The 25,663-nt window shown below is 45.6% G+C and overlaps 1 protein-coding gene across 1 annotated transcript in view; it reads left to right on the top strand.

The window, feature by feature from the left end:
• Positions 1 to 24,588, top strand: part of MSTN (myostatin) — a 41,854-nt gene extending 17,266 nt beyond the window's left edge. The window contains exons 2-3 of the mRNA XM_069615662.1: positions 10,026 to 10,396; positions 21,984 to 24,588. Of these exons, the coding sequence (XP_069471763.1) occupies positions 10,026 to 10,396; positions 21,984 to 22,364 (752 nt within the window). The 3' untranslated portion in view covers positions 22,365 to 24,588. The remainder of the gene's footprint in view (positions 1 to 10,025; positions 10,397 to 21,983) is intronic.
• Positions 24,589 to 25,663: the final 1,075 nt, after the last annotated feature.

The following is a 25,663-nucleotide window of genomic DNA, read 5'->3' as shown; positions in this document are numbered from 1 at the left end:
GCACAATTGGCAAGTTCTGTATCAAAGAAAGTTTGACCCGCTTTAATACAAAGTACACCGGCCCACTGTGATAGAAATCACCAAAAGGCAGAACATGCTAGCACTCTGATACAAAGCAAGCGGGTCCGTTTCTGATACAAGGACCACTGGACCATCCCCATACAGACCCATTACTGTGAGTCGCACCCAAGCCTATAAAATGCCCCATAAAAGACACTCCTAATGGTGGTCGTTTGGAGCTCGCCGTTCGTTTATCTTCTCAGCTGTATCTGTGCCTGGCTGTCTCTGGAGTCTTCTGCAGACCTTATAAGCGTTATCCAAGTCGTCTCCCCATCAGCAACTTTTAGATGAAGTGCCCCCAAAGGTCTCATGTGCCGATTCTGGAGCAAAACACGTAATAAATTCTCGGCCGTTGTAAAGTAGAAAAACACCACCTCTTGCAAAGCTGGATGATTCATCTCGTGTATGAGTTTCTTCTGAAACTGGCATACAAGCGATGGGAATGATACAATCATCTCATTTAAAATACTTTGCGGATTAATATGACACAACAATTATAAAATGTGCTCCTATTGATTAAAACGGAAGTCGTGAAATCGCAGGGGGACTAGGGGGCCTGGAATAAGATCATGAAGTAGTGTGCATAATCAAAAGGTGGAACCAGCCTTCATCACTCGAGCAAGCAGATCAAATCATTGCGTCCGCCTCGACCTGCTTGGGTACACAGCACAGAGCTTCTCCATTGGCTGCCACTGTAGAGCCTGAAAGACGGGGCGAGTATGCGTTGTGGCAAGGCACACATGCAATGCACAGTCCACCAGACACATTTCCCACATCCATCTCCCAATGAGGCCCAACAGGATTGCTCCCAGTTGCATATGAGTCTTCTTTGGCCTCGGTTTGCGGGTCAAGCCTCGCTCTGGGTTCAAGGTACTCCCCCCATGTTTGGCATGTGCTCTGTGAGTCTACGGAAGATGAATGGAGTGTCATGGACCCAGGAGTGAACTGAAAACCAAAAGAAGCCTTGGAAATATTTGTCAAAGCACACCATATTACACAATGTGAGCAAGCCCAACCCTTTCCCCATAAGAACATTTGGAAATAAAATGGATAACCACACAAAAGATGCCCATGATGCACAGGCCCACCGGGAAATCTTCATACTTCCCTATATGCCAGCCCACCCCTGCATGGACCGCGGTCAATCATAGCAATGCATCTATGAAGCTAAAATGTAAGAGAAAATTTGACACTGCCCTCTGTTATGTCAGCCAAGTGGTAGGATTAGCGGCCTTTCAGTAAAGAGCCCACCTATCCTGGGCTACCGCACATTTCACCTAAGGATTAGGCAATGGAGGCTTTTAGGAACAAAAGTGAGTGGTCATGTTCCTAACACCAAAGTAGTGTCCCTGAGCATGGTCCAGTCCAGCCTTACACCCTCAGGCAAGGCTGTCCATAAAGAGCCAGTTTATAGTACCAGCTCCCTTCATGGTTGTAGGGTCTGCCCCGGTGCAATCTAGACAACATCAGACAGGCACCTGCAAACTTTGGCTTTACAGATGTGATGGAGTAAAATGTCCACCAGCTTCCATCAGTGGAGTCAATGGTACGGGAACCATGGGAATCGGAGTTCAAAACACCTGGTCAGCCACAGGTAGCAGAGACCTAGCATAAGGCTTTCCCCAATCCTCAGCTATATAAAGAGAATAGCGATGTTTCAAATAGGCACAAACACCTCTTTTGAAAGGCACTGATTAGACCTAATTCACAAATATTTGCAAAGGATCTAATGAGGAAATGCATAAGACCATCCTAAAGTTATCTCATAATGGATTTACAAAGACTAAAACTGGAGCAAATCCAGAGAGGCCAGGAGCGTGGCCAATGCTCAAATGCAAACGTGATTCCTAAAGATGTGCTCAAGGGTATCTCAGTGGGGCTTCAGGTAATTTGCTCCACTTTCAGGCTTTAGGGATCGGGTAAAAGGAGCAAGTGTAAATCTGAGATGCTCAAAGGCATCTTTTGATGTTCTCCAGTGCACATCTTTGACAATCAGGCCATATATGTAGCATTATTACTGATCTGGCCTTTTATCTGAAAGTAAGCTTCGTACTTGCGATTCAGCAGTTTTGTTTTTTGTGCATATGGTGGCGTTAGGGCAACCTATGTGGTGAAACATTGCTAACATAAGAAGAATGGGTGTTCAGAAACATGATCTGGTTGACATAGTAACTCCAAATTCTAAGGCATGAAAATAGGAAATTGTTATTTTTTTTTTTTTGCCTCTGTGGGCCATTTAAACCAATGGATGGGTGCTTTGCAGTATTTCTCCCAATCAGGAGTCCTGTTTGAAATCCCATACTTTCATCCTGTACTGGCATAGGGATCCTTCCTTTGCCTGCTCACCCACTGTTGTTTCAGCCCCCGCATTGTGGAGCACCCCAGGGGAAGTGTCCCTCCTCCCCCTATTATGGTGTGTCACATGTTTGGGGGCCTTTTTACAAAGGGAATTAGGGCTTGCTTCCATGAAAAATGTATGTAAGCACTAATTCCCTTAAAAAAGGCCCAAAACACTAGCACACGAACAACAAAGGTGAAAGGGGGGTGGGTTACTATTCAACACAAGGACTGGGAGAAGACCCTGAATCATCAACATGTAAAGGTGAGTAACCTAAGTGTACATATGCATGATGCAAGCAAAATAAAAAAAGTATATGTGTATGCATGCATGTTAGAATGTATTTTTTTTTAAATTGTTTTTATTGGAGTTTGTTGCAAACAGGTTACAGCATTAACATCAGAAGTTAACAAGCATACAAAAAAACTGATATTGCTGTTGAACAAAGAGAAAACAGTTAAGATTCAATTTCACATTTCAACAATACTCTGATACTCTGTTCCATTCGTATTTAACTCCCCTATGGAATGTCAATGAACGTTGACAGCTCTCCTTCTTTCTCCCCCCCCTCACCTCACCCCACCCCACAAGACTTTATTGACTGCTGCTGAGGGTTGTGTTATCTAGCGTTTGATGGGTTGGTTGATGGGTTTGTTGGATTTTGGGGACCACCTTGTTTAGGAGGTCATCATGGTGTTCCACTTTCTGAGGTTGTGTGCACTGCTGGTGGGCGATCTCTCATGGGATTGATCCGTGGCACTGGTCATTCGCCAGATGTTAGTGTGTCATTCCCGGCATATACTTATTGAGAAACTCCAACCATAAGATGTCACATTGCGTGGATTTCCCATGTATTGATGCTGTGATTTTTTCCATGGTGCACATATTAGAGGTTACATTGACCCATTCTTTTTCGGTCGGGACTACAGGGGATTTCCATTTCATGGTCAATAGAGCCCTGGCGGCTAACAACAGTTGCGCAGCTATATCTCTGACCCTTCTCCATTCATCCTCAATTTTTTCAAATCCAAATAGGATTAGGTAGGGCTCTGCCGTTCGCTGGATCCCGTCTAGATCCCTAATCCATCCCAGCACTTCATTCCAATATACTCTGATCCGGGACAGCCCCACCACATATGCCAGTAGTCTGCCGTGGACCCACATCTCCGCCAACATATTGAACTAGATGACTGATACATTTTGGAGAGCCTGTGCGGGTCAAATTGCCATCTGTTCAATAGTTTAATTGCGTGCAACTTATACTGGCATAAGATCGAAGCTTTGGGTGCTGCCGGACATATCTTATCCCATGTCTCCGGGTCAATATCTTCATCCATGTCCCTTCTCCATTTTAGCCTAAGTGATTCTGTTGAGCCTTTCCCAGCTTCTATTAGAGTTTTATATAAGGCTGATATCAGCCCTTTCGTTTCCGTCCTGGAGTCGAGTATGGTTTCAAACGGGGTAAGTTCCCTTCTCAACTTGTCCTTCCATGCGGGTTTCGTCAGAACACCTTTGATCTGCAGGAAGTGGAATGCGGACAGTGTGCCTATTCCGAGTGCTTCCTCCAGTTCAGGGAGTGCGATAAAGGAGTCCTTTTTCAGGAGTTGTCCCACCCTTTCCAGGCCTGCCTCATACCAGGCTTGAAACCTCTCTACATTAGGGATCTGGTCATTAATGCCCGGGGACCACAGATGACTTAATGGTGATGGCCATGTAGTGATTTTTTCCATATCCCTGCCTTCTCGCCATATATCCCATGTGGTTGCAAACATTGGGTGTGCCTTAGATCTCTTCAATACTCTCCTTTTAGGGGACCACAGCCACTCAGAGATTGTTGCTGGGGACAGATAGTGATTGTCCATAGAGATCCACTGAGGTGTTTTCTGGTTACAAAGATGGGGGATGAGGACTCGCAATTGAGCCGCTTCGTAGTATTTTTGGATGTCTGGGAGGCCCACCCCGCCCTTGTCGTTCAGTAGAGTCAAGTTGGAGTATGCAATTCTAGGTTTTTTCCCTTGCCATAGGAATTTTAAAATCACCTTCTTGACTTCTGCGAAGAAGTGGCGTGGCATCTGAATGGGGAGCATTTGAAAGGGGTATATAAACCTCGGAAGACAGGTCATTTTTATGGCGTTTAGGCGCCCCAACCAGGATATGGTTAGTTTGTCCCATCGGGTGAGGTCCGCATGAAATTTTTGGAGAAGCACTGGGAAATTGGCCTCGTATAAATCCTTTATTGATTTTGTGACATGTATCCCTAAGTACTTCAATTTTTCGTGTTCTATCATAAGGCCCAGGGGTAGGTATCTCTCAGTGTTTGTTTCCATTGATTCCTGTAAGGGGAAGAGTATTGACTTGGATTTGTTAACCTTAAACCCGCATACATGGCCATATTCGTCCAGGAGGTACAGAGCCCTGGGAATGGATGCATTGGGGTTTGTCACATGGAGAAGCAAGTCGTCGGCATACAGCCCTACTTTAAATTCCTCGTCCCCCAGACGCATGCCTGCTATTTGGGTGTCCTGTCGCATTTTTTGGGCCAGGGGTTCTACGGAGAGGGTAAAGAGAATAGCTGATAGGGCGCATCCCTGCCAGGTGCCGCGTTTCAACTCAAACCATCTCGAGTACTCCCCGTTGACAGATAGTGAGGCTTTTGGTGCGGTGTAAACTGCTTTTATCCCCCTTCTAAATTTCGGTCCTATTCCCACGGCACGGAGGACTGTGGCAAGGAAACCCCATTCCACTCTATCAAAGGCTTTTGCAGCATCAATGGAGAGTAAGGCGGGATCGTCGCTCATGGTTTAGGAGGCTGCGACCAAATGGAGAGTCTTTCTCATGGTGTCTGCACCCTGTCGTCCAATTATGAACCCTACCTGGTCGGGATGGACAAGATGGGGCATGTGGACCTCCAATCTGGCCGCCAGCACTCGTGTAAATTTTGGCGTCAAGATTGAGCAGAGATATGGGGCGGTATGATCCGCAACATTTGGGGTCTCTGCCTTCCTTGGGGATGACTGATATGAGCGCTCGGACGAAGGAGTCGGGGGCAATTCCAGTGTCAAGGATTTTGTTGAATAGAGTGGTTAGGAATGGGGTTAGGAGGGCGCTGAAGGTTTTATAGAAACCGGCAGTGAATCCGTCCTCACCTGGGGATTTGCCCAGTATTAGTCGTTTGATCGCTTCGTGTATCTCATCTTCGGTTATGGCGGACTCAAGGTGGGCCGAGTCTGTATCAGCCACTTTTGGAAGAGCAATGTCGATGAGGTAATTGTCTATCTCTTGTGAGTTTAGGTCTACTTCTGAACAGTATAGGGACTCATAAAAATTTGCGAACAGTTCTGGGATGGAGGGTGTATGTTGCCCTTGGTCAGGGAGTGCGGATGAGATCTCTTTTACCCTACGTTCTGCCCGTTGCATACTGAGTCTAGCCGGTAACAGCGCGTCAGCCTTATCTCCCTTTTCATAAAATTTCTGCTTCAATAAATTCAGCTTACGCGCTATCTGGTCATGCTCTAGGTGACGGAGTTCTTCACATTTTTTCCTAGCCTCTTGGATCTTATCAGGGTCCGTGCTGTCTCCCACCCTGGCTTCTCTACCTAACTGACATATTTCGCTTCAGAGCTTATTTTCAATGAGGGTTCTTTCCCTTTTCTTCTGGGCACCCTCCCGTATGAGGATCCCCCTCCCGGTTGCTTTGGCCGCTTCCCACACACTCTGTTTAGAGACCTCCCCAGTATCGTTGGTTTTAAAGTATTCTCTGATCGCTGTTTCAAGTTCCTCTTTGAAGACAGGATCTCTCCACAGGGCCTCGTTACATCTCCATTTCCCACCCTTGATTGGTAAGTGTTCCCACTGTATATCAACTGTGACCATGTCGTGGTCGGACCATGTTATTGGGCTAATCTCTGAATGTGATGTGATGTCGTGATTCCCTGTGTTCCAAGCCCTCAACCATTCTTAGTGCTTTTTCCATCTCAGCGGTAAGTAAAGATTCTGTGACAGTCGTACCCTCCCCTGCGTCTTGTGATCTCCCCCCTCTCCCTCCCTCGCTCCCCCTTGCCCCCATATGACGGCGTCCGAGCAGGTCCAGTTAGCTTCACTGAACTAGCAACAAACCACCAGTAGGGACCATAGTCACGCGACCTTTTGTTAACAATAAACACCACATGAGTCTGAGCCTCAACCCCGACCCCCCCCCTTCAACTGCAACTTACAGCCATCGAGTATAACTTTTGCATCGGACCGGAAGCAGCCTCTGTCCAAAATGCACCCATAGTGTCAAGGTAGTTGCTGCTGGTCTAGTTCACTTGCCCCCCTCCAGAGTGTTGTTACCTCTCCGAAAATGCCTTGATCCTTTGACTCTCTGTCTCTTAGGTCCTCAGAGTTTCCAATCTTGCCCTTCATCCCTAGGGGCGTCTCCATCTTCCCTTCATTCACGGGCATCAACAAGTTCGGATATGCACGCCTTTATCTCCCTCTCTGATTGCAGTCTGATTCTCGTGCCATCATGTTAAAAAGAGAGCGAGAAGGGGTATCCCCACCTATATCGGGTGTCCCGCTCTTTCAACCATTTCGTCATGGGGCCACACATCCTTCTCAGCGCCAGTGTCATAGCGGATAGGTCTTGGTATATGGTTGTTTGGGCCCCGTTAAGGGTGATCACACCCCCACGCCTTGTGGATCCGCTCAGTTCTTGGTTCGTCAATCTCGTCATCGGCTGCCAAGATTTTGATGATATCATGAAGCGTTGCTTTCAGGCCCTCCTCCGTCTCCCCATCTTGTTCCGGGATCCCAAAAAAACGTAGGTTGTTTCACCTCTCTCGATTTTCCAAATCGTCCATTTTTAGTCTGTATTCCTCCTCTCGCTGTTCGAGATCCGTGATTCTGTATTCGAGTTGCGTTTCCAAGGTATCTATGGAAGCTTGGTTATTTTCCACTCCCTCCAACCTGTCCTCACTCTTGTCTATGCGTTGGGTGATCTTGTCAATCTTGCCACCTATATTGGCCCCCATATTCTTTATCTCCGTCAGGAAGGCTGCTATGTCACTTTTCGTGGCTGCTGTCTCTCCATGTGCCACAGATTCTGTTGCCATCTTGGGGGTGGTGAGTTTACGGTTGGAGGGAGCGTAAGCGTAAGTGGCTAGCTTTATTTTGGCTTGCATATATTTGGGAACTTTGCCTCGTTGTCTCGGGTTCGGGTTTGGCGTGGCCGCGTGCTTCTACAGTTCCTGATAATTCGTACGCACACAGTTGTACTGCTCACACCCTGAAAGACGGACATGTTGTCCACACCCTCCAGTGTGTAGACCTCGTGATTCGAAAAGGTCCCCTATGTAGAGGAGAGGTTGCGGGGCGTCCCCCTGGTTCCAATTCAAGTCTAGACTGGGCACTTGAGGAGGCACACGCCCCTGTTTCGGGGGCCTTACCCTCAGTCCCAACGGCCCTTACCTTGTGCACTAGGAAGGGCAGGTGGTGTGCAGAGGTTGGCAGGTTATGTGTCCATACTAAGTAGGGGCTGGTGGTTTGTGTGTACTGCACGTGTGGTCCGTTGCTCCTGATGGGGTTTCCAGAGGGGGTGGTCCCAGGTTCAGACGTCCTTTATGGAGGCCTAGGCTACGGAGCGCAGGACACTAGGGGCCTTCATTCTCCACTGGGCGGGGGTCCTGCAGTGTGCCCACATTGCCGCTTCGCGGGTAGGGGCACGTATCTGTGTGCCGCGGTGCGCAGAACACCTCGGGCAGGAGCTGTTCAATGTGTGGGGGCCCCACAGTGGACCCTCGCCGCGTCTCTGTGTGCCAAGGTGCAGGTCGCGGGCCGCGGAGCGCAGAACGTCCGCGGCGTAGGCTCACTGGTGGGTATGCCCAAATAGCTTCCTTTCGGGGACCCATCCACGGGCCACAGCGCTCCTGGGCGCCGCGGCCGCAGGTGACGGTACGAGCCGCGTTTAACTGGAGGCACAGTTTACCTCCCGGCAGGGTCCTCCGTGTGCTCCGGCGGTCCGCGGGCTGGGGGGTGTCACTGAGGGGTCTGCGCTGGGCAGCAGTTAGGGGCACTTCAGAACTGCAGTTCGGGGGCCGGGGAGGACACGCTGGCCGGTGCCTCTCAGGCTGTGCGTTTTTCTCCGGGTGGGTCCGCTCTCCAGCACGGCCGCGCTGGGCCGTTTTACTTTCGTTTTCACGCCGTCCTCGGCGCAAATCTTCACACGGCACTTTCTCAGGCTTCCCGGATCCGATTTTAATCGGGTTTTCTTCTGGGTGGTGGGCGGATATTCCGATGCACGTACCTCGGGTTTTTCTCCGTAGGGGGTGGTCGCGGTGTGGGGGATCAGGTCACCTCGCAGACCTACGGAGACAGAGCTTACACGGGATAGGAGATCATCCGTGCACCCCCTGGTGGGCAATCTTTAGAATGTATTTTAAGCTGTGTTTGTATGTGTGAGTGAGTTTCTTTGTGAGATTGACTGGATGTGTGTGTTTGTATATGTGTGGGTGTATAGGTGTGAGTGAGATTCTATATGTGAGACTGACTGAGTCTGCTGCATCAACATGTGAAGTTAAGTAAAATAAAATTGTATGTATGCAGCTGCCTGTAAAATAAAATAAAAATGTATATGTGTATGCATGAATGTTAGAATGAATTTCAAACTATGTGTGTGTATGTGTGAGTCAGTTTCTGAAACTGACTGGCTATGCATGTTTGTATATGTGTGTAAGTGTGAGTGAGTCTGTGTGTGTGAGACTGACTGGTTAAGTGTGCCTTGTCTCTCCTTCTCTTTGCCCTGTTACACCCTCCCACACTCTTTGCGTGCACCGTCACACGCTCCCACACTCTCTCACTCTCCGTGCGCTGTCACTCTATCTCTCTGTGCTTTCACACTGTGTGTGTGTGTGTGTGTGTTGCCACACTCGCTTTCCATGCGCGGCCACACTAGCTCTCCGTGCACGTTCCCTCTCCCTACATGCAGTGTCTTTCTCGCTCCGTGTGCTGCCTACCTCTGTTTCTCCATGCACTTTCACTCTTTTTCCTTGTGCTGCCACTCTTTCTCCGTGCGCTATTTCTCTCTGTCATCCTATACTGTCACTCTCTCTTCGCACCCTTCCTCCTTCCACCCTTACTTTCCCTCTGACCTTGGCAACCTTGAAGATATCCCCTCATTTCATCCTCTCCGACTCTGACCTTTGCTCGCAGCCCTTACCTTTCTCTCAGCCCTCCTCTTAGGAAACTCGAAGAATAACAATACAATGAAAAATCAGGACTGGGTGAATTACTCACATCCGACTAGGCACAGACTAAGCCATAGAGTAGAGATCAATTTAGGAAGAGGGCACACACACCATCTCACCACCCTGACACATCCTCCTCATAACCTCGATTCGTTTCTGCCTCTCATGCCAGTACCTGGTAAGTGAGCAACAGGTCAAGTTTGACACTTAAGTAAATGGGTGCTTTCATTTCTTGCATATCAATTACTCAAATACTGTAGCATCAAAAGCAGAGCCATTATTTCTGCTAGATTAATGAATCATGCCTAAAAAACAGCAGAAAAGACTTTCCTTTTATGTTTCAAGAATGTGCTGAGATCTCTTCAAAACACAGTCGTGACTATATTCTTTTATTTATTTTTTAGATGGCATTCATGCGAATTTTCAAATAAACCCCAAGTGCTGCTTCTTTAGATTAAGTTCCAAAATACAGCACAACAAGGTGTTAAAGGCCCAGCTTTGGATCTACCTGAAGCCACCGCTGAAGCCTGCGAAAGCGACTGTGCAGATCCTGCGGCTAATAAGGCCCTCGAGAGAGGGCGCAAGGTTCACGCCCATCCGCACCCTGAAGCTGGACGTGCCCAGCACCGGCATCTGGCAGAGCATCGACGTGAAGTCCATTGTGCAAAACTGGCTCAAGCAACCTGAGTCCAACCTGGGCGTGGAGATCAAGGTGTCAGATGAGACAGGGCGCGAGCTGGCCTTCACCTATCAAGACAAAAGTGACGAAGGACTGGTAAGCCATGCACTCAGTCCGCTCTGCACTTGAGCATAGTTGTTTTGTTTGAATCTACCCTAAAGGGGACATCAGACCACTTTACGCACCTAACACTTTAAGCAAATTCCCACCACCTCCTCTGACATGTCCTCCTGCCCATTACCTCAAAGGACTAGCCTGTTGTAAGGGAACTACCTTTAACTCCTGCCTCTACCAAATCAACATCTCCCACTGCTGAGTGGTCCAAATTGTGGCAGCCAGATTATGAACGGCTGAGATCTCGCTTGACTTCATCAACTCCAGTCCGCGAGTCTCTCCACAGCCAACCCCAAAGTTCCTTCCAGCACCCACAAATCTACCTACAGAACATCTCTCAAAAACTTCACAGAATAAACCACTTCTGATACGGATGCAGTCTGGGCTCACCCAAGAAAAGCCTCATCCAGAAACTCTGATCCACCAAATTCCCTACAACTCAGAGAAAGGAGCTTCAGTTCAAGAAGCCCGGCCATGGGCCCGCAGATTCAGAGCTGAGCCCTGTTGTTCCAACAATCCCATGTTGCCTGGAGTTGGTTTTTCCATTTGGGGTCCTGTGGACAATCTTGCTTATCTGTCCTTGGACTCCCCTGTTCCCTATTGAAATATGTTGAACTTGAAGTCCACCTTGCCTTGCCATAGGCTGTGGAGCCTTTGTAGGGGAGTCTTGTCTAAGTCTCCAAGACCTGAACAAATGGGATTGGTTTTATACCTTTTCCTGTGTAGGAATTGAAACTTTAAACAACTTTCTTACAATGGCAATTGACATAACTCTAAAATGTCTGTGCTCTTCAAGTTGCTTTGAGCATGAGTCGCCCTATAGTCGAGCAGTTGAGCCATGGCAACTTTTCGAACCACTGTACCATTACCCTACATGCAAAACTGTAGACATTGCACAGAGATGGGGCTTGTATTTGTTTGGGTTTGGTATTTAAGGTTGTATCTCTAGGTTGTATCTCTAGTGTAAAGTAGCTAAACAAGTAGCACCAATTAAGTTATGGATGTGCCCTAGACACACTCTCTAGTATTACAATGTGTTATTATTTAATGCCACTAAGTGCTGGTGAACTAAGTACCGGAAGAAATATTGTGCATGCAACCTCTGCGGTCTCCATAGCCATGGACGCACAAAATGGCCGATTACAGTTTTCTTGGACAAAAGCAGCTACCTTTTCAGCAGTTGCATTATGCACATGAAGAAAATGTGTAGGTGCTCCACTCCTACACACTAGATCCGGAGGTTGGTTTTTTCACTATAGGCAGTCACCATGTTTAACAAGTTACAGTCAGAACGTTGATATTTAAGTATGTGTTTTATTTTATTTTAATGTGTTTAGCGCATATCAAACTTTTCACATTCGCTTCAATAAAACATTTACAAATACAATATAGGTTATAAAATGTACGACAAATACACAAAATAAACTCAAGAAGATTCTAAATTCTGAGATTTTTCAACTGTTATCCAGATTCGGTATAAAGCAATCTGTAATTGTAACAAGCCAGAGTTCAAGCAGTAAAACCAGAAATGTTTACTCTTGTTTTCATTATAGTTATTTACAAATTTCCGCAAGTTGGACATATACACATTTCCTAATTTCAGATACCTCGTCATCACGTGTCGAGGGGTCTCAGGAATATGTGAGAATTTACCCATCCTGCACGATCTCTGGCTATGATCCAGGCCCAATTGAAGGCCATGATTGATGATGCCGGAAGCTGGTTTGTGCCTAACTTTAAAATCAATTGTCTCACTTTTATATCTGTGCATTGCATCAAATATGTTTGAGGTGACAAAAAAAAGTAAGAGAGAGTCGCCTCACCATAGAGTAGGATTTTACATTTTCAAGATGCGAAAAGTTGAGATTCCAATCCCAAAGTAAAATGTTATTACTAAAGGACTTTTTAAGCATATGCTAATCCTCCTTTTCCTCAGTGGAGCAAGCCTCAGGAGACCAAATCATAAATCGAAACAATGTTTCATTCAGTGTAACAAAGTTTGCCCCTTTTATTTTGATTTCAAATCCTTGGTAACTTAGGACAAGATGTGAAGAACTGTGATAAAGTTCACCCCTATGTTTTAAGGCTATGGTTTTGAGCGAGGTCAAACCCAGGTCTAATCTTAATACCTCTATAGGCAACAACTGGGGGAGCTTGAGTAATCGCTTCCAAAAGCAACCTTCAAGCACATTTAGCCAGTCATAATCAGCAAGTACTATTTCTTCTAGGCCATAAAGTATGGCCGCACAGAAGCATTGCATATACAACTTTCTGATGCCAGACAAGCCATATCTGGTACACAGCATGAGGACTGACCTACCCATATGGGTTATTTTACACACTTCTAATTGTAGTGTGATTATTTTAACTGGAGGTGAGGCTCGTATAAAGTTTGCCTCCAAGAGCAGTAAATGTTGAACCCAGGAGTTGCTCTGGATATATCAATAAATCTACACCCTCGGCTGATCCAATTGGAGACAGAAGCATCAATCGAGAGAGAGCGAACAATAACTCTGACAGACTACTGTTTTGACTTAGTAGCCACTATTTAATTTGAAAAGTAAAAAAGTTTAAATTTCAGATTTTTACCAACAAATGGTGTGCATATTACATTTCAGATTTTTACCAACAAATGGTGTACATATAAATTCATACAGTCATTGGTGAAAACAAAACCAATAGCAAAAGCAATACCCCAAACATGAGTAAAGAAAGTATTTGTGAACAGAATTCGTTTTGAAATTACAAAAACCACAAATCCAGAACAGCATTCTTTGTTCTGTGAACATGATCATCAAGACAACCTAATTCTGCCACAATCATGTGTGGTATATAGAGAAAAGTGAATTGACCCCACAAGAGTCCAACCTATTGAAATCTGGTATATGAAAAGTTCTCAATCTTGTCGCCTATGAGGGAGTTGTTTCAAATTTTAAACCAGTTCAAAAGGAATTAGTTTCCTGGTGAACTAAGAGATCAATCAATGAATGTTGCAGGTGTGTAGAGACAAGTCCTAAGTCAAGCCAAGCTATATCCGGCCGTCTGCCAGCAAAGATGGAGAACAGGCGAGTCACCTGTCATGTTCTTCTAGATTTTATAGTGAGCAATTCAGTATAGCGGCCTGTTAAACCCAGTTCAATTCCCAAGTAGCTATATAACTATTCACATACTCGATGACTTGCAAATCTAAAACCAACAGCAACTCTCTAATCTTCCAGGCATTATGAAGCATAGCTTTGGATTTAGAATAATTGATCTCTGAATCATACTAAAACTGTGACTCTAAAATGCTGACTGCGCTTTTACTGCGCTGTCGGCATTGTAGAGTATTCCGACTCCCATTACTGCACCTGAGTGGAGAGGGGGGGGGTTGTGGGAGTGTCCCCCGCTCTCCTTGTTCGCAGTAATGGGAGTCGGGGATTGCTAAGGAAAGGAAAAAGAAAAAAAAAGATTTTTATTAAAAAGTACCCTGCAGTGTCAGCACTGCCCCACGTAAGTGGGAGGAACGGACGCCCGAGGGGTACACGCGAGTCGGCAGCGCCCACAGAAGTGCACCGCGGTAAAGGTAAGTTGGGTGGCGGGTGGGGATTGGAGTATTGTGCGGGGGAAAGTGATCTATCTGATCACTCTGCCATAATTGGCGTCTTCATTTTCGATGGCGCAGTGATGACATAGATTCTTGATTTCAAGATGGTTCTCGCTAGCATATGTGCCCAGAGCATTGAGAGCACAGAGCATACCCATATATGTATGGTCAAATATGACCAGATCATCCACGTAAATGAAGGAGGAGACCAAGTCTTTTCCTACTCTGGGGGCTTGGCCAACCACCCTCCACCTTTTGGGGAGATCAAAAATGTATATGTTGAACAAAAGAGGGGCTAATAAACAACCCTTTTTCACCCCCCGCATGGTGGTGACCCAATCAGTAAATTGACTCCCACCTTCACGCCTGAACTGTACCTTGGTGTCGTGGTGGAGCGATCTAATAATCTGGAGAAAATATGGTGGGCAGCCCAACACCTCCATTTTATGCCAGAGTCTAGGACGATGGACCCTGTCAAAAGCTGCGCACAAGGCTATATAGCTAAAGTATAAAGCTGCACCTCTACTACTATTGGCTCTTCTAATCAGGCAATTGACTAACCTCAGAAAGTAAGAGGAGGAACTGCCATGGAGAGACCCCATTTGGGCATCATCCAGTATATGAGCCGAATCCACCCACTAATGGAGAGCACAATGGACAATAGAAGCACAAATCTTCCCAGAGTTGCTTACAGAGAAAGCAATGAAGAAGTTACTGAGTTCTATACTGCACTCTGCTGCCATTTGTATGATCTATAGAGGGCAGTGAGGGAAAATGCAAGATAGCTTTGCCGCTGCATGCAGACTGAAAGTAAACTAGGCTCTGCATGCAGATCTGTTTATAGGTGTTCTACGTCAAAAGCACTAGAGGTACCTTTGCCCACAGGGGAGCCTCGTGGGCCCACAGTGTGAGAATGCGGTGGTCACGCCTGTGCTACATTAGTCAGTTGGAGAGGAGCAGCATTCTGATGTGTGATGTCTATTGGGAGTGGTGGTCATTTCCCATGTGTGGGTGGCTTAGGCTGTATGCATATTGTGCGTGGGAATGTAGAATAGTATTATGTTAGTGAGGAGAGAAGTCAGTGGAGACCTCGATTGGCACTTGGGTATCCCATCTGGTGTCACCGTACCAACATCCTGGTAGTTGGACACCTTTCGTAGTGTCATTGTGAGAAGTACTGTGGCACCCTGGAACGGGCTGGTATTCTTTTGTAAGTGAGCAGTCCCCCAAAATACACTACAAACTCCCAATAAGAGTCAATAACGGACACACCCCAGTAGGGAATGAGACCAAGACCAAGTGCGGGTGATGTTAAGAGATAAGTTTATCCAAAGAATACTCCAAGAGCGCTCTGGCGAAAACATCAGAAAATACACATTATATTACAAAAACACGTTAACTAAGACGTGTGCTATAGGGGATAATTAATGTTGTGGTCATTGGACGGTGAGGACTGGAAAGTATGTAATCTTTATGCCCGGTGCTCCAGGATTGACGGAGGTCCACGTGGTGCCAGTGCGGGGTGCACGGGTTGGCTTGGCTCTTCGGGGTGGAGCGCAGGGTCGGATGATGTCCGGGCTGTTACAATTTACACTGCTTAACAATGCCCTTTTGGCCAAACACACTCTGGCATTTATTGGCATATTACTTATTCATTAAATATATCTCACACTCATCAATTATATATATGTATATAATTAAAAGGATTACTTCATGAATCAGGTGCGTTATCTTGGGGTTACATTCTAAGGCTATCTGCATTATCTCCTTCGTTAGATCTATTAGAGGACAGCTTAATAGTGTGTTAGTACAAGAGAGGATATATTATCACTTGGAATTTGACCGTTATGGGTGAGATGGGGGTGGTGCTTGGTCGAGGGGCACACACCTGGCACATGAAACAGAGCTCAGGGTTAGGGGGCTGGGGACCGTGTCCTTGAGCCTGGGGGTCTGCTGTGCTGATTCAGAGTTATGGAGATGGATGTTTTTTCCAGGCCAGAGCTGTAGCCCAGTTCACTCACAGGGCAGTGATACAAAAGGAAAGAAAGGATACAGTGTTCGAAGTGTTACTTTTTACACTCAGACATCTGTGAGAACGAGCTTGCTGCAGGGGCATGGGAGGAGAAGGGAGTGTGGTTGGTTCACTGTGCGCGGACCCAAGCGGAGAGGTGCAGGCCTGCAGTCCAGCACTTCTGCATGGCCTACTGGAATTAATAATAAAATGGAGTCAGTGATCATACAAAATGGAGTCGGGACTCAACCCTCTTACAGGTATTGCACATGTACATGTCGCCCCAGGGCTGTCCAGACCCCTGGCGAGTGGCACATGGTCAGCCGTGGTGCGAGCATAGTGTGCATGTGGGAATTGGAATGAAGGAGAGGGGAGGGGGCCTGAAAAAAACCTTTCCTCCCTTACATTTTGGCAGCAGACAGCATGCAGAGTTGGGCCTGAATCATGGTGGGGGAAGCAGCCGTGGATGCCTAGTCAACAGGGGAGAACATCCCTGCAGGGAAACCTAGGTGCAGAACGACAAGGGGGCAAATGGGAACAAAACCACAGCAGGACAAAGAAACCAGAACAGGCCAATTACAGTCGGGCACCAATGAGCAAAAGAGTAGGGCAAAAGGACAGTGTGTTGGGGGGGGGGGCAGGAGCAAAATTACAGTCAGACACATTAGAGCAAACCACAGTGGGCAGAACCACAGCCGGACACATGGAAGCAGTATGGTATAATGTAGAAAGTAGAGTGTTGAGCAGGTTAGCGGGAGACGCAATAAACCCAGCCACATGCAGCAAGGCATGACAAGAGTATAACAAATGATTAGAAGTCATAGCAAAATAACGTTTTCCTTCCTGCACTTTACCACTGGCCTCTGCAAACAGCCCCCGCTTTGCTTTGCTCAACCTCCCTCTCCTCTTTCTTCTCTTATCGACCTATCTATCTTAGAAATCACATCTGAGAAGTGTGTACGTTATGGTGCTCCCTTTATGGCACAGTAGCTAAGGGTGCATTGCACTTTACCCAAGATAATGAACATGATTGTTTGCTGTGGCCAGTAACAGAGATTCGCTTTCAGGGACATCCCAGTTTGAAATCGCTCATTGAAATAAGTGTTTTAGTGTGAGTTTCTAACTTATCCAACACTAAGTGGGATACATGATCCAGATTTAGAAAGACCTGGATGAGATGTTTTGACAAATCAGGATGAATAAGTACAGCAGAAAGAATGAACATTGCCCCCAAAAAGATACCCTTGTCTGCTGGTAGTAGCCCAGTAGAAAAACTCATCCACTGAAGATGACATGCTTGAACAGTTAAATGACACATACAATGAACACAATACAGAAACAATGAGCCTTCTGCACACCTTCCAGTTCATGAAGAAAAAGAAGAGTTGATCAAAAATGAAAACCATAAAAATCGAAGAGAATCCCAGCGGGTTTACTTAACCCCCCACTCACCACCCTCAGGCCTCTCTATAATAAACTTCATTGACTTAGAAGAAACTAATTTGGTGCATTTTGGAAACCTGTGCCAGAAGGGGTGCAGCAATGGATGGACTACTTGCTAAAATATCACCAAAACAACAAAATATGGAGAGATGGCCGATTAGATCGGCAACTGGGGTAGTCTACTTTGAGCAGATCCAGTAAGTGTGTGGCCCGATGGGGACCTCTATGTTTTGGCTTACATGCAAGAATACTCCCACAGCTGCTGTAGAATATGGATATCGGGTCGTAAAGGACTCATTTTCAGAGTGCAAAACCAGGCCTGGTCTGCTGTTGGCTTAAACAGATAAACTCTGCATGGGAATTGTCCCCAGCTGTATTCCAAGTGAGGCATCTTCAATTCTCATGTGCGTTTTCACCACACATCCCGTTTTTGTGGTCCTTAACAAAAATCTTCTCTCTTGCACATTTTGAATTAAGATATTGCTTATGGAGTTATTTCCCTGCAACTTATTTCTTCCGTGGGGATTTCTCCAGGACATGAATTTGTCCAGCGCCATCTCTGTTGGGGGCGCCAAGATGAAGAGCGATATAAACCACCTATTTCTAGTGTATTAAGCACCACAGTTCAGAAGGGGCCAGGGGCCAGGTCACAGCGGCATCACCTCACGCTTGGTCAGGGCGTTCTCATTTAGTGCACCATGGCCATCCCGTACTCAGTGGTGTCCCACTTTGTCCCCAGGGAGGTTAGTATTGCTGACAGGCAATCATCCTGTCCGCAGCTCCATTATCTATGCAAGGTGAGCCCTCAAAGGCCACTGAGAGGGATCTGGAGGGATCCCTACTGATCCTTGGTGAATCTCTATGAGGATTTACATAGTCCATGCTTGAGTTAGTACCAATGAAAGTAGCAGCTCTGGAACAGAGATGAAGTCCCTCTGTGTCACTGTTTAAGCAGGAACATTGAGGTTTTAAATGAATCGGGAATAATTACATTGCAAATTTGCCACCAGAAGCATGCCAGAGATCAAATAGGCATCGAATACATGACGGCCTGAAACACGCTGAGCAACCATGATGGTGGCATGTGGGTAGTGTATTGTGATGTAGGGGCAGGGACAAGGGGATACAGGAACCCTTACAGGAGATGGAAGTTGCAGGGCACCTCCCCAGAACGCGCTACAACAAAAAAGGCAGCCAGTGAACTAACACGCCTGCATTTTGGGAAATGCCGCAGGCACCAGGTGAGGCCAGGTAACCTGTGCACCATGGCAGCCAGGCAGGGGAGAGGGATGAGCAACTGCCCAACAAAAGGGAGGGCGGTGCTCCTCCCTCTCCCCCAGTACACTGCAAAGCAACACACAGTCGCCACCGGCACGGGAAGAGTAGAGGGAAGGGCGAGGTGTTAAACAACACCTCGACCTTCCGCCCCAAGGGGTACTAAGCGCCATTGTCAGGAAGGGGGGGGCAGGAAACAGAATAGTATCAGGCACCACATAGTGCATTATTACCATCAGCAACAGCCAGAGGGAGAGGGCGGCACCCAGCCCGCCACTCAGGCACAACAAAGACCCAGGGGCAGCCCTGCCTAATATAAGGAGCTGCGTTTGCAGTGAAAACCCAGAATCAGCTTGTGGTCCCTGCACGGGGACCCAAACGGGCCAGTTCGGGGACCCAAACAACAGAGTTCTCTGTGAACGAAGAGCCTCTTCTTTTTTTAACATTGCCCTGTTAATTTTCTTTAATTTCATTTGCTGCAATGGCGCCATAAAGTACAGCCGGTGTTGACCATCAAGCCATATTCACCATCCACTCTATGGTGTCGGGGCAGCAGAATCGCTTCTTCCACCTATGTAAACTTTCCTGCAGGTAACCTACTTCAAAATTTCAAAAAAAGAGGGGATACCCTAAAATATCTAGGGTCCTGTGGGCTACACATATAATATACTCAAACAAATGAACCCTTAGATAGAGGATGACAGAACATATATTTGTTTTTTTATAAATAATCACAATTGATTCAATCTTTCTACTTCAATACGAAAAAGTTTTAATAATATTTCTTATCTAAAAAGCACCCAAAGGTGTGCAGCATATTTAAAACAAATTCCATAAATGACACTTAGTTAGATCCACACCATCATTTAAGCCTACAAACCATTCATTTCACTTTCTCACACTAACATTCATACATATACTTTATAACCACAATAATTAGATCACAATCCAATATTTTGTTCAATGTTAATTCATATCCATACAATGTTCACATATAGGTAACTGCCCTTCTCTAATTAGGCAGTAAGTCGACACGTGTTTCAGGTTCTATTTTAGACTTTACTCTGTCCACTATGTACGCCAACCATCTTCAGGACATATAACAGGAGCAAAAGTAACGTCCCTTTTCGATCTAATAGGGTGGATCAAATTGCTTCCAAAAACACAGGCGGAGAATCCCAGCAGGAAATCCCACCGACCCGTCTTCTGAACAATATTTTTTCGTGTGCAGACCGTGCCTTCAGTACACCAGGCACGTTCCTAGTCACCAATTTGTCCCGCACACCTAATTGTTGCGTCTAGCCAAGATAGCAACTGTTTTCCCAAATGTTTCCTAGTATCCAGGACACACCGGGCTCCCCGGAGTCGATCACCCTCGTAAAGGTAAACGCCATTTACGAGGAGGCGTGACGTGGTGACACACAACAAAACAGAATATATTTCTGTGAGGGTGATTCTCCGTGGAGCCCGGTGTGTCCTGGATACTAGGAAACATTTGGGAAAACAGTTCCTATCTTGGCTAGACGCAACAATTAGGTGTGCGGGACAAATTGGTGACTAGGCACGTGCCTGGTGTACCGACGGCACGGTCTGCACACGTAAAAATATGGTTCAGAAGACGGGTTGGTGGGATTGCCTGCTGGGATTCTCCGCCTGTGTTTTTGGAAGCAATGTGATCCACCCTACTAGATTGAAAAGGGACGTTACTTTTGTTCCTGTTATATGTCCTGAAGATGGTTGGTGTACATAGTGGACTGAGTAAAGTCTAAAATACAACCTGAAACACGTGTCGACTTACTGCCTAATTAGAGAAGGGCAGTTACTTATATGTGAACATTGTATGGATAGAAATTAACATTGAACAAAATATTGGATTGTGATCTAATTATTGTGGTTATAAAGTATATGTATGAATGTTAGTGTGAGAAAGTGAAATGAATGGTTTGTAGGCTTAAATGATGGTGTGGATCTAACTAAGTGTAATTTATGGAATTTGTTTTAAATATGCTGCACACCTGTGGGTGCTTTCTAGATATGAAATATTATTAAAACTTGTTTGTATTGCAGTAGAAAGATTGAATCATTTGTGATTATTTATAAAAAACAAATGTATGTTCTGTCATCCTCTATCTAAGGGTTCATTTGTTTGAGTATGGTAACCTACCTCAGTCAGAACTTCATCTAGCTCACCAAGACAGCAAGTAGGGACAAGAGGTCAAGAAAATATAAAACATAACCTTGCACAGCTGGTACAGTCTGCCCCGACATTTTCCACCTTTCTTGTGAACACCCACCTTAGGGAAAGTGAGAAACTCTAGACCCAGTATACTTCAAGCCCGCCATTGCATCAAAGTCCCTCTAACAAAAAGAGACTGAGCTGGTCCCAAAGTGATAGGTGTGTACCCACCTCCAACCTTCCACCTCTCCCCTCCTCACCCCCGGTCACGCTCTTTCACAGGAGAAAATAAGTAATGTGTTCTTTTTGAAGAATGGCTCTAATCGAGCTCTCGGCGTATGGTTAGATGGACCTGGCCAAAACCCTTGCATCACATACTGTCAAGGCAGGCTCCAAACGGAGAAATCCCTTGCCATGTTGGCTCGACCTCACTGCTTACGTTGCCTGCAGCTAGGCTGCAATATGTTGCATGCTAGCCCCTGAGTTTCAAGCACACTTGTTCACACAAAATACGCCTCATGGAAATAGGGTGGTACAACTCTCATTCTTAACTCACAGCCCCAAGAGTACCATATCATTTCAGTAACATGCTAAACCTTATGAATAAAGCCGATTCTCTCCAAACATGTCTGTTAAAGTAAGTAACCCTTTCATGGTTATCCAGTGGTCACAGTGCCTGAGTGATTCATGTCTGCACTGAGAAAGAGCTTGGGTCCAGGCAGTCAGAAAACAAGAAATCAATTTGGACCATCAACAGCATGGTACAACAAGCGGGTAACAGACACAACAACTTTCATTTGAACGTATGCATTTAAAACCACACCTCCAGGTTTAAATTTGCCCTCCCTTTGGGCAGGTTTGTTTCATGTGATTCAGTTTTACTGCAGGGATGTAACTCCTTGGGCTCAGGTTTTACAGGATAGTCACCATCCAGTAGAGTAATGTGCGGTATCAATGTGTGTTACGTTTTCTACATTAGGCCATAAGTTTGCTTTTAAATGCCACGGTAATAGACAAATGGGAGTGATGTCACCCACTTGATGTCTTCTGATCACATATCTTTTCCCCTTAATCGCAGAATCCCTTCTTGGAGGTCAAAATATCCGACTCGCCGAAGAGATCCCGTCGAGATTTTGGACTGGACTGCGACGAGCAATCTACAGAATCCCGCTGCTGCCGCTACCCACTTACTGTGGACTTTGAAGCCTTCGGTTGGGACTGGATTATAGCCCCAAAGAGATACAAGGCCTACTACTGCTCTGGGGACTGTGAATCCATCTTCCTGCAAAAGTACCCTCACACTCAACTGATGCAAAACGAGAAGCGCAAAGGCCTCGCCGGCCCCTGTTGCACCCCTACCAAAATGTCCTCAATTAATATGTTATATTTCAATGGGGAGGAGGAGATAATTCATGGCAAAATCCCCAGCATGGTTGTAGATAGTTGTGGGTGCTCATGAACTCTCTCTACTGGGGTACCATGCTTCATAAAAATAAGAAGTGTGGAACACAATGGTCTCCCTTGCCCTTCGCAATTAAAAAACTGTCATTGTGTGCACTATGCCCGGAAGTGAATTACAGTGCAGATCCCCTATAACGTGAGGACATAGCATGTGAACAACAAATGACCCTTGTTATCTTAGGGTATCCCACAATATCTGCCTTGTCCCAGTCCAACGCACATAGCTTTGTGTGAGTTTAAGGGTGACAGATAGCTTTTCCGGGTATACAAACGCCCAACAATGTTTGCACTAGTCAATAGTACTTTAAAAACAAAGAGACATAATATATAAGCAATGACTAGTTGCTACTAGTGAAAGAGGTGCGACAATCAGATATCATGTGATTCCATGATAGACTTTCTGAAGGAAGAGCAAACATAATGGCTGGCACATTGAGTAAATTCATGTGTGCGGGTATCCACTCCCTTTCTGCACACTACAAACAACTAATCCACTATACGTCAATGTATTGAAATCAGACAATGCAATTAAGTGTAAAGGGATATTTATTGCACATATAAACGAAACAGTTGTTAATGTTTTTATGTAATTTTCGAAAAGTGTATTTGCTTATGTGCCCCCACCACCCCATTTTTTAAACTGTGTACCCCACTTGTGAGTCCACTGTATGGCAACAGTCACTGGGCTAGACATCAATATTTTAGAATTAGAATTGAAAAGATCGCAAGCAGTGCCACATGAGGTTTAAGAAGCTCAGCCAATCATGTTTTTCTTCCCTTTAGGTACTTGAATAGGGTCACCAGATTCCCAAAACATAAAACCAAGTATTACTAAAATTCAGGACCAACCATGGACAGAAAATACCTAAAATGACCCACTGTCTGATATATCAAAAGCACTTCATTGACAGCCTTCAATAACCCAACATCTCCAGCTCCTAAGTAAAAACACACAATGTGTTTCTTGAGTGCCACCCCAACATGGCTCATTGGCACTGGCCTATGACACCAGGCATAGCGAACTTCAGAAATCCTCACAGGGAGGCTGGCGGTATGCTGACAGCAGTTCGTCCCTCCCTTACATTTGTGGTCTTGACTCTGGTGTCAGGAGCGTTCACGTTGTGTGTAAAGATCCTCCTTTGTCCCTTCCTTGCAGGTTATATGTGTTAGTGCTTGAAGTATAACGTTAGTGGGGTTAAAAGGGTGCCACCACTTTCCTTTGCCAATGTAAGCCGGCGTGAAAATGGCATAGATTTCAAAGTCGCAGGAACTGCAGAGTGATCTAGATGTGATCTAGGATTATGGCAGCAGAAATTTCCCTTACAAGCAAAAAAACACCCAGAGGCACATTCATGATTACAAAGTCTCGAGTTCAATGAAAAGGGGGCAGGATTTCCTGGGGATTAAAGGAACACCTGGTCACGCTAAACCAGTCCTGCATTGGTGTCAACAAAAGCATATTACAAGTAGAATGCACCTAAAAGCAAATGTATGGACGAGCTACTCGCATTTGTTCCGCGACAGTTTGAGTTTTTTTGTAATTATGGGTCTTGAAACCTCTTTTTACATCTGGACGCTGAGTAATCTTAGATAAGTAATGTTACTTCTTAAACTGTAGCAATTTAAGGGCGATTTGAATTTAATTTATTTGGGCTCAAAAACGATAGTGTCGTAGTGGTCATCTGTTGCACATAGAGCACTGCTTTTGAACTTGGTTCTGTGATACTTAAATGATCCTTCCTCGCAGATGCAGAACCAGTTCCGGGTGGCGGCTCACATAGGAGCTTAGCCGCAATTTGCTAGTGGGTCTATTTACTTCATTTGGTACCAAGATTACTAGGCCACAAAAGATACTAAGTAGGGCAGGTATGGCTTAAACAGATTTATTGGCGATATTATATCACTCGATCTGTTTATATCACAGTAATGTCCTGTCCAAATGAAAACAAAAACGAGGGACAGTCTTACAGATTTTTAAAAACATGTTTATAAATATGTTTACCAATGAAAGAAAAGTAAAACGATTTAAATCAATGGTAGAAAAGTTTTGTTGTTTTTGCTCTCTTACACACAAAAGTGTCAATGTATTATTTTTATATATGTAAAATGAAAATATATATTCTGGTTCTACGATATGTGAATTTCATTTGCACATCTGAATTTATAAAAAATAACTGCTGTGGAACACAATTTAAGCCATAATAAATGACTGCTTATTTTTACATGACATCACTTCACTATGCGATTAGAGATTGTAATATTTTATTTTCTTCACATTTCTCTCCATTATAAGCTCAATGGCGTACAATAACCAACTTACATGAGGCTGTTCGAACAGCACCTCCTCCAACATAACTTCCCCAACTGTATATGTATCTTGCCTGGGGGGAGAGCACTTTTCCACTTCATGGTTAAACAAGGTCTTGCCGCTAGGAGCTGAGAAGAGGACATTTTCGGCAGCCTGAAGTAATCTCCCTCCTCAACCAGATCAAACAGGACCAGCATTGGCGACTTAGCCCGGGCAATCCCATCAATCTCCTTAATCCAACCTAGGACTTCATCTCAATAGAATTGCTCTGGGGTATCGCCTGGATACAGGGTGATCAAGGATACGATGAAAGTATATGGGTGGAGGGACATATGGCGGCATTTCCACCAGCAGGAAAGGGGGTACATCTTCTACTCTACCCTCCCTCCCACCCCCCATGGTACTTTTACAAGGATTGATTACATGTATTTTTCAGGGACCTGTGGAAGGACGCACTGAGCTCAGCCCTATCACCTGTTCGGACCACAACATGGTAACAGTCGATTTGGGTTGGGGGTGAATGTGCCCCAAGGGCTCGAGTTGGAGGTGTAATGAGTCCCTGTGGAGAGACCCTGTGTTTCATTTGGAAATGACTAAAGAAATTGAGGAATACTTCCACACCAACCACACAGGGGAGGTGGAGAAAAGAATTGTATGAGAAGCAGGGAAGGCAACCTTGAGGGGGATTCTGGTCAGGGAGGGGCTAGGTAAAAGAGGGGCAGGCACAAATTGAAGATAGGCTGCAGATAGAGATAAAATTACTTGATAGGCAGGCTCATGAGTTATTGGAGGGACGTGAAAAGCGGATTCTGGAGGCAAGTGGGAAAAGAGAGGAGCTGAGGCTCCTGGAGGAAGGGAGAATAACTCGCAACCTGCAATTTCTGAAGCAGAAATGTTATGAGAAGGGGGACAAGGCAGACACACTCCTGGCAGCTAGACTAAGAGGGCAGCAGGCTGAAAGATGGTTTATTGACATTGAAGGGAGGGAT

This window comes from Ambystoma mexicanum, chromosome 9 (assembly GCF_040938575.1).
Source record: "Ambystoma mexicanum isolate Mex_15411 chromosome 9, UKY_AmexF1_1, whole genome shotgun sequence".
In the NCBI taxonomy this organism is placed as follows: domain Eukaryota; kingdom Metazoa; phylum Chordata; class Amphibia; order Caudata; family Ambystomatidae; genus Ambystoma; species Ambystoma mexicanum.
This window is presented reverse-complemented; position numbering and strand designations above follow the sequence as displayed.